Source organism: Ascaphus truei, chromosome 4, assembly GCF_040206685.1.
Source record: "Ascaphus truei isolate aAscTru1 chromosome 4, aAscTru1.hap1, whole genome shotgun sequence".
Classification (NCBI taxonomy): domain Eukaryota; kingdom Metazoa; phylum Chordata; class Amphibia; order Anura; family Ascaphidae; genus Ascaphus; species Ascaphus truei.
In genome coordinates, this window is record NC_134486.1 from 308,563,191 (window position 1) to 308,578,889 (window position 15,699).

Genomic DNA, 15,699 nt, shown 5'->3' on the forward strand with positions numbered 1-15,699 from the left:
TGTAAATGTAGGTCATTAATATAGTATGTGTATTCCCCTATCTCCAAGTCTCACATTGTGCAGCCACTGGTTCAAACGCTTCAATCCACGCGGATAGACTTTTTCTTTTCTTAAAGCCAGTACACAAACAGATGTTGACGGAGATACCCTTTTTTGTAAGCTAAGTGGGGTATTATTTTGCTAACAGCGTACCAATAAAAACAACTTTTTCATTGTTTTATATTGGTTAAAAAAACAAAATATTTTTTGAACACTATATATTGTTGGGACTTAACCAATAAGGAGGCAATTAATAAAGCAAACGGATCCAACATCCATTATGATCATCCTTTTGTAGACCATTTTATGTTTTATTTATTTTTGTCATACTTGTGTGGAGAACTAATAATACTCTGTATAAAACTGCCTGCATAATATAAATGGAAGGAAAATAACTGCAATAATGGATACATATTGTATTGTGTGTAACTCCTCTTATTGCTCCATTTAACTAGTACTTTCGTTATTTTCTACTTGACATAAGTAGAGCCACGTAGTCTTAATAGATTTATGGAAAGTAGTTGAACAAAATGACATGAAGAGAAACAGATTTTAAAGTGGCATATTTAATGCCAAACTAGTCGGGGAGCTGGATACATTTCTCATGCTACATACTGTTGTTTTAAGACATATTTGGGTCTATTTACTACTCTTTCCCCGCTATAAAACGAGGGCAAAAGCAGTGCAAAACCCAGAGCCTTATTCATCAAAGAAACGGAATCCCATTGAAAGTAACGGAAGGATTTCCTTTGCTAAATCTGGTGCAATTGTTGTGCACACACTTTGCCCCACTTCTGCAGCTGCAAGATTTTAGTAAATAACCCCCATTGTTTTCGCTTTAGTACAATGACAAACATTGTTTTCTTTAGTAGTTAAATAAAGACTGGTCCCTTGCGTGGCCCATTGGCGTCCCTGGGAGTGGTCACATGGCCTTAAAGCCGTGATGTCTGATGTCACCAAATTCTACATATGGATCACATTGGGCCAACGCGGTTTAGACCGGTTTGTACAATATTTTGACTCTACAAAAACAGAAATTGTAAAGCTTTCTTTTAAAATAAATAGTTTTCTTTAGAAAGAAGGTGGAAATGTAAATGTGTATATAAAAAAAAAATCTGTGATTTATAGTAAAAAAGTAGTTCTAGGCTGTACTCCCTAGTATTATTGAACTACAACCTCTAGTCTTAGGTTTTAGTGCTAGATTGCTTTAAATTGACAGTAGTGACAGAAAATGTTCTATAATATAGTATTGTGGAAGAGAAGCAGAAATTGCGAGCACTAGTAACCATAATAATACTGACCCTCATGCAATAAGATGTAAATCCACCAATGCTGGAGAACAATGTTGCTACATTCAAATGGTTGGGACTAAAATTATCCCCAGCATGGGTAGGCCGTTCACTGCATGTTGATTAAGGGCCAATATGCCTTTACACCAGGGGTTCTCAAGACTCCCCTCCCAACAGGTCATGTTTTCAGGATATCCCAACTTCAGCACAGGTGGCTCAGTAGAAGAGCCTGCTTCAGCACAGGTGGCTGTCGAGCCACCTGTGCTGAAGCATGGATATCCTGAAAAACTCACGTGAGGGCTGGGGGAGGGTCTTGAGGACTGGAGTTGAGAGCCCCTCTTTTACACTATTCTGAACCTGTAACAGGTAACTAGAAATTGGTGGATGGTCTCTAGAAAGGGAGTACACCCAAACTCCAAACCTCTGGAGGTAACAGACCGTTGAATAGAAATGATACATTTGCTGGGTGTTTATACTATAAGTGCAAACCTCAAAGGAAATGAATGTCCATTCTTCAGCCATGGGAAAAGCATACCCTGTTTTTACAACAACAAAAAAGTCTCCTCCTGCTTTTGAAATGTATTCATGTTAAGAGATTATGCTCTCACAGTAAAAGACAGTATATCAACATTATGTGCCCTTTGTCATTTCAATGTGGGCACTGCATTCATGGCATGGGAATCCCTACCTTTTATAGGGTAAGGGTGTGGTGGAGTGTTAATGGCTATAGAAACGACTGATTGTCGCCTATTTGAATGTGTTTATTGCTGTCTACATTCATGAAGTAGTTTCCCATTCGTGTCTGGACATGGTTTCCACTTTATGTATATGGCGACATCAAGCTTGGCCCCCTGCAGACGCACTTACCAGAACGCCCTGCTACTGTCTCTGTACGTTCTTCCTACCTACCAATTAGATTGTAAGCTCCTCGGAGCAGGGACTCCTTTTCCTAAATGCTACTTTTATGTCTGAAGCACTTATTCCCATGATCTTTTATTTGTATTATTTATATGATTGTCACATGTATTACTACTGTGAAGCGCTATGTACGTTAAGGGCGCTATATAAATAAAGACATACATGTACCTAGACTTTTATTGACATATTTTAAGATCATCTCCTGTATAGTTTTAATTGGGTGACAGTATCATTTCTCCATGCATATCCATGGATTTCAGAATTCAGTGCTTATATTCTACTTGTTTTATCTCATCTATTCACGTATTGTATATTTTTCAATGCTCTTTAATATGTTTTTGACTGCTCTCTAAATATATAGATATATAGATATTTATTTATTTTTACATCTGTATTTCTGAACCAAAATAGGATTGGCAAAGTTGGAGCTCAGTATTTGATTTAAATTTGCCATGAGATGCTTGCGAGTATACATTTGATTGAAATGATCTGAAGTGGAGATTTGTAAAAGTGTTTTAACTCTAAGCAGGATCATGAGTAAATGCAAATGGTTTCCATAACTACTGGGTAATGGAATTCTGGGTTCACTGTGTTGTGACAGAAGCTGAAAGATGTTTCATGTTTCCTATTGGGGCAATTGTCTGTACTTGACAATAAGTAGCTCCACTATTACAGTGCTGCTTAAAATCAGTTTGATCTAGAGGGATATTACCATGAACTGGATACATACTATATCTGTGACATCACATTAGCACATGAACACTTTAAAAAAAAAAACTTGAGTCGTTGGCTTCTCCATTGCACTAAGAAAAGAGAGTATCGTGCACCTCACGGGGTGCCTGGAAGATCAGGAAGAAACATTACACAGCAAGAAAAGACCATGTTCAATGAGTACATGGGAGTTACCATTGCAATCCAAGTTCAAAGTAATAGCTGAGTCAGAGTTGGCTTTTGGATTTATTAAGTACTAGCTGAGAGACCCGGCGTTGCCCGGGATGTAATGTTCCCGTTCCTCTCTCTCCTCCCCCCTCTCTCTGTTTGTCCCCCATTCACATCAATCCAGTCCCCCCCCTCCCTCCCTCCTTTACAGCTTCATGTAGCGTGTGTGCGTCAGTCACTGTGTGTTTGCTCGCGCGTCAGTGAGTCTGAGGCAGAAACACAAACACACACAGACTGACTGACGCACACACAGTCAGTGTGTGCCTCAGTCAGTGTGTGCGTGCGTCAGTCAGGCTTTGTGTGCGCGTCAGTCAGTGTGTGCGTGCGTGCGGCAGTCAGTCAGTGTGTGCGCGCGGGGCGTCAAAGGCAGGGGGGGGCGTCAAAGGCAGGGGGGGCGTCAAAGGGAGGGGGGGGCGTCAAAGGGAGGGGGGGGCGTCAAAGGGAGGGGGGGGGCGTCAAAGGGAGGGGGGGGGCGTCAAAGGGAGGGGGGGGGGCGTCAAAGGGAGGGGGGGGGGCGTCAAAGGGAGGGGGGGGGGCGTCAAAGGGAGGGGGGGGGGCGTCAAAGGGAGGGGGGGGGCGTCAAAGGGAGGGGGGGGGGCGTCAAAGGGAGGGGGGGGGGGCGTCAAAGGGAGGGGGGGGGGCGTCAAAGGGAGGGGGGGGGGCGTCAAAGGGAGGGGGGGGGCGTCAAAGGGAGGGGGGGGGGCGTCAAAGGGAGGGGGGGGGGCGTCAAAGGGAGGGGGGGGGGCGTCAAAGGGAGGGGGGGGGGCGTCAAAGGGAGGGGGGGGGGGCGTCAAAGGGAGGGGGGGGGCGCGTCAAAGGGAGGGGGGGGGCGCGTCAAAGGGAGGGGGGGGGGCGTCAAAGGGAGGGGGGGGGCGCCTCAAAGGCATGGATTCCTCCCCCTGCATTTCCTGCAGTGGACAGGAGGGGGGGGGGCAGTGGACAGGAGGGGGGGGGGCAGTGGACAGGAGGGGGGGGGCAGTGGACAGGAGGGGGGGGGCAGTGGACAGGAGGGGGGGGCAGTGGACAGGAGGGAGGGGGCAGTGGACAGGAGGGGGGGGCAGTGGACAGGAGGGGGGGGGCAGTGGACAGGAGGGGGGGGGGCAGTGGACAGGAGGGGGGGGGCAGTGGACAGGAGGGGGGGGGCAGTGGACAGGAGGGGGGGGGCAGTGGACAATTGGGGGGGGCAGTGGACAGGAGGGGGGGGGCAGTGGACAGGAGGGGGGGGGCAGTGGACAGGAGGGGGGGGCAGTGGACAGGAGGGGGGGGCAGTGGACAGGAGGGGGGGGCAGTGGACAGGAGGGGGGGGCAGTGGACAGGAGGGGGGGCAGTGGACAGGAGGGGGGGGGCAGTGGACAGGAGGGGGGGGCAGTGGACAGGAGGGGGGGGGCAGTGGACAGGAGGGGGGGGGCAGTGGACAGGAGGGGGGGGGCAGTGGACAGGAGGGGGGGGGCAGTGGACAGGAGGGGGGGGCAGTGGACAGGAGGGGGGGGCAGTGGACAGGAGGGGGGACAGGAGGGGGGACGCAGTGGACAGGAGGGGGGACGCAGTGGACAGGAGGGGGGGCAGTGGACAGGAGGGGGGGGCAGTGGATAGGAGGGGGGGCAGTGGATAGGAGGGGGGGGCAGTGGACAGTGACACACACACACACACACACACACACACACACACACCTCAGTTGATGCGCCCTTTCTCAGTTCCGTTTGGCGCCGGAGGTGGGGAGCGACACCTACCTGTACTTCCGGGCGCCGCCACCGTCTGACTCGGCGCCGCGAGGGAGGAAGGGGGTCCGCCATCTTACGCGCCGCGTGGCAGCTGCGGGAAGCGAGGTGATTTGGAGGGGGGAGAGGTGATTTGGAGCGGGGAGAGGTGATTTGGAGCGGGGAGAGGTGATTTGGAGCGGTGAGGGGGGAGAGGTGATGCCGCTGGGGAGGGGGAGAGGTGATGCCGCTGGGGAGGGGGAAGAGGTGATGCCGCTGGGGAGGGGGAAGAGGTGATGCCGCTGGGGAGGGGGAAGAGGTGATGCCGCTGGGGAGGGGGAAGAGGTGATGCCGCTGGGGAGGGGGAAGAGGTGATGCCGCTGGGGAGGGGGAAGAGGTGATGCCGCTGGGGAGGGGGAAGAGGTGATGCCGCTGGGGAGGGGGAAGAGGTGATGCCGCTGGGGAGGGGGAAGAGGTGATGCCGCTGGGGAGGGGGAAGAGGTGATGCCGCTGGGGAGGGGGAAGAGGTGATGCCGCTGGGGAGGGGGAAGAGGTGATGCCGCTGGGGAGGGGGAAGAGGTGATGCCGCTGGGGAGGGGGAAGAGGTGATGCCGCTGGGGAGGGGGAAGAGGTGATGCCGCTGGGGAGGGGGAAAAGGTGATTTGGAGAGGGGAGAGAGGTGTGTGTGTGTGTGTGTGTGTGTGTGTGTGTGTGTGTGTGTGTGTGTGTGTGTGTGTGTGTGTGTGTGTGTGAGATTTTTTTGGACCTTTGGCCCGTCACTCCGCCTCAGGCCAATGAGAGGTGTGGGGGGCGGGCCAAGGGGGTGGTGTGAGTGTGTGAGGCCAATGAGAGGTGTGCGGGGGCGGGCGGGCCAAGGGACCAATGAGATTGCCGCTAGGGACACCGGACATCCTGCAGGCAGGCATGCAGGCAGGCAAACATACAGTGCTTTCACTAATATAGTATAAGATGTATTTTGTTACTTGAAATTTCTATTTCATTCATATTTTGTTACTTGAAATTTTGCTTTTCTGCACATGGGTTTGCATAGAAAGTTTCAATATAAATAGGTGAATTACATGTAACAGGTGTGTTGGGGAGAGACAAGTAAAATTCTGACATGTTTGTGTCCCAATACTGAATTTGACATTGATCCCAGTTACAGACCTAAAGACGTGGTATTACCAGCTGGAGTGGCACATTTGGTATACTTTGTGTACAACAGCAGTCAGACATCCAATGAGAATGTGGAACAAGAAGATACCAATGATCTCTATGCTTTCAAATAAAAAGAACCGTAAAAAAGATCCCAAACACTTAAAAAAGATATATATATTATCTTTTTTAGCATTTCATTTTTACAGCAACTCTACATATAGTTTCCCTGCTGACCAGTAGTACAGTATCCAGTTTTAATATTCTGTTCTATGAAGCGGATGCATGTTCAGTAGAAATTGCCTTGAACATTAAGCTTTGCCCTTCACAGTGCTACAGTACGTACACTCGGTGTCCTCTCTGTGTGACTTGAGGCACTAAACCTTGAAAAGGAATTAGAGTGTAAGATCGTCATGAAGTGCTACATGTATGTCTACAAATTGGTACACTTTATGAAAATAAAATGGGCACAAGGTAATAATATTGTTTCTATTTGGGGAGTAATCTACAGTATCATTAAACTCTTAATATGTTTTTGGTTCTAAGGCCTCGTTCAGGGTGCTGGCTTCGGGGGCAGGGCGTGCTGACGTGCGTGCTGCCGTGAGCAACAAAGTATTCAATTTGAATACTTGTTGTCAGGGTAGCTACTGGCCTGCCTCCGAAGCCAGGAGTTGCTGCTGACGACAGCTTCAGTAAACGAAAATTTCGTTTCTTGGAGCTGAAGCAGCGTCACAGGGACCAAGGCAGCCAATGAAATCATTCTTCAGAATGATTTCATGACTGCAGCTTGGATACTTTACCCTGCGTCTGTAGCCCCGCCCCCTCCCCAACGCTGAAAAGTTTGCTGGGGGATAATCACATGTCGCCCAGCACTGCCTCCCGCACGCCCCCCCTCCGAGTCCTCAGCTGGCTCCCTGAACGAGCCCTAAGAATGGTGAGCTACTAATGCCATTGCTTGGATCATTTTATTGCAATATGCAAGTAAGACAAAGTCATTGTGATATATATGAGCGTACTGTTCAGGCATTAAAACAGCAGTCCATGCTGCCGTTTTTTTATTTTATTTATTATTTTTTTTGCCTTTTAATATGTGCATCAATACAATCCACACAATAAGTTCCCGATCGATTGGCAAAGATTTGGTCAGGGGGTTCATTAAAATGGCTGTCGGTGCAGCAGAAGCGGACCAAAGATGCAAAGTTCTGGGGGTAAGGTAGTGTGACCAGACAGTCACTAGATTCAATTGGTGCACTGCTAGAAAGAGGACAGGGCTCAAAAAGGAGTGTGCCAGAGCCTGTTTCAGACTAGGAAGGGGATGTGACTTTGTAAATGGTTGCTATAGAAACAAAAAATGCCTGTTACATTATAATACATTAATAATGTAAGTTAAGTCAGAGTTGTTTTAAAAAAAGCTACAAGTAATTTCTCATAGTACAGAACTGATTTATTAAAAAAAAAAACATGTACTGTAAGATATTGCTTGGTCTGCCGCATTAAATTGCAGCTGCCATGTACCCTCAATCTATTTTTCTTAGAGCCAAAAAGATGGCCTTGTCTCTTTGTGGCAAGCATCACAGAGCTCTCTTATTCCACTGCCCCTCTTCTTTCTTTGACCTGCGGAGCTTTTACTTGACGAGTCAGCTTTTCAGAAAGACATCTGCTGTGTCTTGAACGCGTGCAGATAGATGTGACCCACAGTACATCTGTTCTATTTAAATGTGGAGGCTGTCGTAGGCTTCTATTATTTCTTAATCGTCTTAATGCAGAACACAATGTGCTGCTAGAACTCTACAACAGGTCTGTGTCTCGTTAAAGGACGAGCATGAACACTATAGGATGTCAGGACTTTGGAGCTAAAAAATGGGAGGAAATCAAGGCTTTCCATCTACTAGACCAAAAGTAAAGCATTACACATCTTTTCTGTTTAAAATCCATCCGCATTAGGAATGCAGTAGAGAATATGAATTGTCCCATGTGGTCTCAAGTCCCATGTCTATAACATTGTACACTTGCCCATTGATGACCTGTAGAACAAGAGTACATCACAACCTACAGTGGAACTACATTTGTCAGTAATTTAGTATGTGGTTTCAATGAATGAAAGCATACTTTTGCATGAGTATGTATTATAATTCTCTTCATCACTTACTCTTTTTGATTTGACTTATCTCGTGGGTAATATGGTTGTATTAGGCCGCGCTTATAGTGCTGGAGACGAGACCGATGACGTCACCCGTCGCCACCAGCGAAAGTTCTAAATGGATTTGAAGCGACTGTCGCCAGCGACGTCACGAAAGGGGGCGGTGCCGCGCTCTCTGGGAGACAGTCACGTGTGGCGACTGTCTCTAAAAAAATCAAATGGAACCGGCTTCGAAATTTTGGATCTTGCCGTCGCGCTTACTATAAGCGCTGGCGACGGAGTCCATGTATTTGATTCGGAGCTACGTCACCGTCGCAAGGCACTTTAAGCGCAGCCTTAGGATACACATGTTCTAGTTCATTAACTCTTTTCATGCTAGAGTTTACTGTGATCAATTTTAAGAATTGTTTTGGTAGAAACAATTTTCCTACATTTGGCACACATCGTATAAAGAAATGTCCTGTGTTTCAATATGATGGTTACATAGTAGATGAGGTTGAAAAAAGACACGTCCCTCTAGTTCAACCTATGTTAAATTTAGACGACGGATACTTATCCTATATTTGTGTTTACAGTATTTTGATCCAGAGAAAGCAAACCAAAACCCCAGTGACACATTATGCACTAATGTCTCATAAATGGAAACTTAAATTCCCTCCTGACTCCAAATATTGGCAATCAGATTACTCCCTGGATCAACATCCTTCCCATGTTTGCTTATTTGGTACATCCCTGTATACCTTTCCTTTCTAAAAAAAAAAAAAAAAAGATGTCCAAACTTTTTTTTTAAGATATCTGTGTTATCTGCCACAGTCTCCATGGGTAATGAATTCCACATTTTAACTGCCCTTACTGTAAATAATCCTTTCCTTTGTTATTGGTGAAATCTCCTGTCCTCCAACCTTAAGGTATGACCCGTGTTGTTTGTACAGCCCTTGGGATGAATAGTTATTTTGAAAGCATTTTGTCCTGTCCCCGACTATATTTGTATATAGTTATCATATCCCCGCTTAGACGCCTCTTTTCTAATGTAATCAAATCTAATTTAGCTAGCCTCGCCTCATAAATCTTCTCTGCACTTTTTCTTGTTTGATAATGTCTTTTTGTTTTATGTAGTGGTGCCCAAAATTGTACTCCATATTAAAGGTGTGGTCTTACTAATGCTTTTAAAGGAGCATAATTATGCTTCTCTTCCATCCATTCCCTGTTTAATGCAAGATAAGATGGTGTTTGCCTTTGCAGCTACTGCCTGATATAGATCACTATTGCTAAGCCTGCTGACTACAAGCACTCCTAAATCCTTCTCCATCAAGGATTCTCCTCATTTTTGCCCCATTTAATTTGTAAGTCACCAGTTTATTCTTGTTTCCCAAATGCGTAACCTTAATTTATCTCTATGGAACCTGGTGTTGATTTACTTATTGGCTTTTGGAAGTTTGTAATATTTCCCGCCCTTCACTATGATTTATTCTGATATTTTAGGATGTATGTATGATGTGTAGACAAGGTGTTGCATGGCTTGAGGCTGGACAGTGAGGGCCAATTGTGTCAGATATTACCTGTGTGTTATCACAGGTAAAAGCCCAACTTGTAATGACAATGTGACAGTAAATATCTAATCTCCATTACTATTCTTTGGAGAGTTGTAAACGTTAGGCTAAGGCCATAGAGCCTTCGCCCGCGTGGAGTTGGGTGCGTTTTCCGTCCATGGTGGACGCGCCGTGGGGGGCGTGCCTAGGGGTATCACCAAGCTTGTTTGCCCTCATTGGGCAACCGCTCACGTGACCTACCTGTCACACCAAGAAATCAGTTTGCACTGATTTTTTGCGCGACGCATGCCCCCTCCTGCTTGCGTCCGCGCTGTCTATGGGCACGATCAATGCCTTTAGCGAATGTGATCACGCCCCGCATGGACGCCTCAGTGCGGTCTGCGGTAGTATGGACCTGCCCTTACTCGTTCAGCCAAACAAAACCTCCACAGTTTACATATTTCTTGTAAACGTTAAGATTTAACAGAACATCACTGGCCAAGTTGTAAACATGAAGTGAGTTTTCTTTCCTGTACGCGAGGCCACCTGTGCATTTTGACTACATGCCTCACATTGTTCAATTAGTTGGAAACATTTCAATTGGTGTATTGCAGGTCATGCTCCTTAAACCCCACTCCAGGGGAAGACAAGCAAAACAAAAGGCCGGACGTGCAGTGACTGGGAGGATAGGATGTTAATGAGGAATAAAGGCCTGCATAGTTTGTCTGCCCTCGCCAGTGGGAACCCCTAAGAATTGCACCAGTATAATTTACTGTTTCTTATGAATAGGCCAATAGTGAATACAACTTGGTATTGGATACACACAATACTTATTTTGAGTTATTAAAGGATCGCTTCAGTTGCAAGAAGATTTAGAGGCAGACTGATATGATACCGTTGAGCCCTGAACTGAACTCTTTAAGTGAGGGGGGTGGTCAACTCCAGTCCTCAAGGGCCACCAACCCATCAGGTTTTAAGGATATCCCTGCTTCAGCACAGGTGGCTCAGTCAGGGTCTGAGCCACCTGTGCTGAAGCAGGGATAACCTGTCCTTTTGTTGGCCATTAGGGAGTGGAGTTGGCCACCACTGCTTAAAGTAGTCTGTGTTCCATATGTAATGTCTTAGGTCATATATGTCACCTAAGTCCATTTTGGTCCAGCCCTGTTCTTTTAAACTCCTGATCCATTCGCATTTAGAAGAGCCGGAAAAAAAAACAGATCCCAAATACGTTTGTATTAATCAAACTATCCTTAAACTTAGTTGTGCAAGTGAAGACGTCGAATTCTGCACGGACCTGGAGCAAATGATGAGTTGCATATCATGTTGCACGAACAGATATTTATTTTTGTTTCTTGGATAAATCTAGCGCTTGCATCATTTTGCAGTAGTGCCAATCGGGGCACTATCGCACGAAAACTCCCATTGGGAATTTCGGGGCGATAATTGCTCAGTCGGCGCTATTGCAGTTGAATAAATAACCCACTTTGATATGTAAACTTATACATGGCCCTTTTCATGCAAGTACTGTAGTGATATTTGAAGGAGCAGGTCCACAGAGAGGACAGTAACGCCGTTTATCTCCGGAGACCCGCTTCCTACAAATGTAGAATAAAAGCGGGGATTTGCAAGGTGTTTATATTTTCCCCTAACTGGTAGAAGCGAAACTAACAAGAAAAGGCTTTCACTTACAACCCAAATAAGTAGTGATGAGGGAGATGTATCAGCGCAAAATAAAATGCATGGATGCAATGTGCCATATATAACAATGCTGTGATTCCAGTTTCACTTGCATCTATGCGTAACCTGCTGCAAGTAGAAAACCTAGGATTCAGAATGTAAAAAATCCAACCATTACAGGTGTACCAAGAAGGATCTCCTACTGATCCTTCCCGAATCGTAATGTGAAGCACGTGAAGCACAAATGAATGTAAGTGCCATGATATATCGGTACAAATAGGTGGTCTACCATTTTCTCTAGAATTATTTCACCCGCCCCAACTTTAAATTCTTTGTCTGGTTGTGTACTATTTACTGACCTTAATTCCAGCTCGGCAGGCATAGGAGTTAGGGGGATTTCCTCATCATCTAGTTGCATTGTAAAGAAGTGGGGTTCTATCTTGTTGAAATTCTAACATTCATGTGTTGTTGCTCTTTCCTTTGCCTCTTGACGTAGAATGTGACAAGCTTCGGAGGGATGGCTGTCGCAGTTCGCAGTACTACTCCCAGGGACCGTCCTTCTCCTCGTCAACCAGCATGGTCTGCACGAGCTGTCAAGAAGATGACGAAGAACATGACCACAAGGTAACCCAATGATCTTGTGCTGCAGATCCCTCCATTGACATTAGATGGTCGTATCCATTAGTTGTGTATCTTTGTTATATTCCATATAACTTCTGTGTTCGCAGTTAATAGAAACGCAGCATGATAAATATAAAAATCCCTTTTTTTCCACTGAATGTTTAAATATACATCTTTTTATATTTATTTGTTTGTGGGTGGCCTTAATGATCTGTTCTGTATAAAGACATTCTCTAAAACAGGCAAGATTGCCGTTGCTTTTAACCCTTTATGGACATGCCTGTAGCAGCACACTGAGGGTTCAAATGTGCCCTGCCAAAGGTTGTATTGCTGCCTCTCTGACAACCAAGGGATTAAAATGTTGATGGGCTGCCAGTCTGTAGTCAAGCTCTACCATGTGGACCACAGCAACAAGCTACTTGGTTACTAGCACAGCAGACAGCAGCAGGCTAGCAACAGTGATCTCGTGTAACTCTTCTTCTCAGTAAACTGTATTATTTATGATCAAGAAACAGCAAATGTCATGTTAGCCATGTCCGCCAAACTCCTGCCCAGACATGTATTATAGGTGAATAACTCTCCTATTAATACCTTCAAGTAAAAGGCAGACATGTGTTAGGCACTTACTTGTACATTAACGGAGGAGTAGATGGTTTTGAATATAAAAGGAATTCAGTCTCTGCAGAACCAAACATGCTTTGTAAACGTTACATGAACACTTTTTTTTAATTTTTATTTTTTTTAAATCAGGATCATTAGGTATTTTTTTTTTTAAACACAATCTTTCTGTACCACTCCTTTTTTCACAATGCTGATGACGATACAGTATCCCCTTCATCTAACTTTCTCAGACATGTTATTACACTTAGTATGTAATAATATAGCACAGTATGAAAGAACATACATATTGTACATGAAATGCATATTTCATTTAAATTGGCCAGTGCCATTATAAAGATCACATGCAATCTAATTTCAAACAATAGATGGACGCGCAATGTTGTCAGTCTCCTACTTGGAGCTGTTTTTAATGTAGTGTTTGCAGTATCCTGGGTGTAACTGAGTAGACCATATGAGCTAACTATTTATTATCAATCCATGGTCAGTGTGCCTGCTATACCTGCACCCAATGTGAGGTGTCTCCATATTATATTGCTGTGCATTTAAGCAAGTACTGCGGTATTTGGAAGTTCTACAATACAGTTATTAGACAATCACATGCCAGCGTCATTATCTAGACCAATCTCCATGTAAATGTGCAGGGGGCTATATTTAGCAGCATTAGGATATTTAATCCTGTGGCCACTTGCCTGCATATAATTATATATCACTCCACATTTGGTCTTACCGTTACCCCAGAGGGGTTTTATACCCTACTTATAGCATTCCCTGTCTTTAACATCCCATTGTATCAATGATACCGGGATAGTATGAATAATCAATGACACGGTTGCTTGATAGCTACGATTTAATACATTTTTAATCCACATCACACGTTACTTTGGTAATATATGTTTTAAGGATTTATTAAAAGTTAATTTTTACACTTGGGCGGTGTGCATTTAAGTGAATTCTTTTGGGGGCACATCCATTTTGTGTTTCCCCTTCCCCTTTTTTCTGATTCACTTTCAGTTCACAGTTTGCACCCACCCCTCGATTACCTCACCTATGTATATAAACACTTCATTCAATTAGTATGGTCCTGTGATCACTCCCCACTCTTTGTTGTTTCGTCAATCTTTCTGTACCACTCCTTTTTTCACAATGCTGATGACGATACAGTATCCCCTTCATCTAACTTTCTCAGACATGTTATTACACTTAGTATGTAATAATATAGCACAGTATGAAAGAACATACGTATTGTACATGAAATGCATATTTCATTTAAATTGGCCAGTGCCATTATAAAGATCACATGCAATCTAATTTCAAACAATAGATGGGGCATCTTGCATTGATATATTTATCCATCTATCAATCTGTTCCATTCCAGTTCTTGGTTTCAAGAGGATGACAGATGGAGTGTTAGGCTCTCTGCATAGTTCTCTATCGCTGAAGCTTTAAGCCAAGCAGGATTTTATCCATTAGTAAAATTACCCTTTAGAAGGATGAACTGCATGCAATTATCTCATCATTGTCAGTGTTTGGTCTCAAAGGGGGGAAAAATCAGCAACTTCCTTTCTGTTAATAATAATTCAGACATATGATTAAATGATGTATTTGATTTCCAAAAAGATAGTGTTTTATAGAAGTGTATAATACAAATGCACCATTGGCTTAAATGCCAAGAGGATGTTTGCTTAATATCTTCTGTTGGAAGTTGGTTTGAAATGAGGCAGAACACATGTAGTGTGTGCCCTCAAGCATTTCTTTATTCAGTGCTTAATCGTGCTGTAATTGGTAATTACAAAGGATCAAAGTAAATTGAGATGGGTTTCAATAGTAATCCTACTAATGAAACGGGTTAAAACCATTCTCTTTTTCGTAATGCAAGAGGATAAAGTGTGCAGGTCACTGTGTGATGGCTCCCATGTTTAAGAGAAACCGTAACCTAGCTGTGTCATTTTGTTTCTGTTACATGCTTCTTGTATGTTTGCTGTCTTCCGCATTTTTTCTTTTATTCATTCTTTCTCTCCTCACAGTCTAATTTGTTAGGATGCGTCTGTCAGTCTTGCCATAGTGTCTGCTGTTACTTGATTCCCTGGAACGTCAAGGTACTCGAGCTATAGAATGGGGACACCCAGCTGTTCTATTCCCTGCTTGGTGTCACTATAGTATTAGAACAACTGCATCCCTTGCTTGTCCCCTAACCAGCCTTTAGCCTTTGGAAACTCTTCACAGCTTTGTATAACAATATTAGCATTATCCCTACCTGAATCTCCATGTAATGGCCTAGTCTGGTTTAGAAAACGGCTTGTGAGCACATTTTAGATAACAGCAGGTAATACCAGGCTGACAAAGGGATTAAAAAACCTCGCAAAAAAAATGGTTTATAAATCGGCCCTTAACAATGCGACTTTGAAATCACTGCTGTATTTTTTCTTTTTTTTTTCTACATGCGTCTCATACAAATTTCTTTTTAAATGTGTACTGTGTACTGTGCATTGTCCATGTCAGAAAGCGGCATTGCTTGTTTAAAAAAAAAGAAATTAAATAATAATTTGAAGTAGGGGGGTCTTTAGACTAAACAGAGTTATTTTCAGATTTGAGGACCCCCTACTTCCTGAGATACTTAAGTAGGAGCCCCGACAGGGTGATTAATATGGCGATTTAAAAGTCCTGTGAGCCAATAGGTAGCCGCAATGTCACCCCGTGTGACTTCCTACTGCCCCCTGTGATGTGGGAGATACCGGCTTCACCTTCCGATGCAAGCATCTGGTAGCAGGGGGTCCCCGGAGCGGAAATTAACACGGTTCAGATCCGGCGACCCCCCTGCTTAACCTAGGGAGAAAAAAATAACACTGAGTGCTGCTTTCTACTGAGACTACATTTATAAAGCTCTTAAACATAACTTAAATTGTAAAACCGCTATAAAAATGCTCACAAATCTGTCATGTGCTTTCACCGGATTACAACTCCAACTAATATGTTGCCAAGTGAGATTGTGTTAGATTGATTTCCATCACCTTTTAGATAGTGTATTGATGTACCTATAGTCAGGTAGAATTGAAACACAGATGTTAGGACTTGAG

General features: G+C 44.4%; 1 protein-coding gene across 15 annotated transcripts in view; it reads left to right on the forward strand.

Moving 5' to 3' along the window:
• NHSL1 (NHS like 1) overlaps nucleotides 1–15,699 on the forward strand; it is a 258,599-nt gene that overhangs the window by 217,267 nt on the left and 25,633 nt on the right. For 12 of the 15 annotated variants that reach the window (XM_075597820.1, XM_075597806.1, XM_075597809.1 and 9 more), the window contains exons 3-4: nucleotides 11,880–12,007; nucleotides 14,650–14,721. In XM_075597820.1, coding sequence (XP_075453935.1) covers nucleotides 11,880–12,007; nucleotides 14,650–14,721 — 200 coding nt within the window. The remainder of the gene's footprint in view (nucleotides 1–11,879; nucleotides 12,008–14,649; nucleotides 14,722–15,699) is intronic. The other 3 variants (XM_075597807.1, XM_075597812.1, XM_075597817.1) reach the window with 1 other exon arrangement.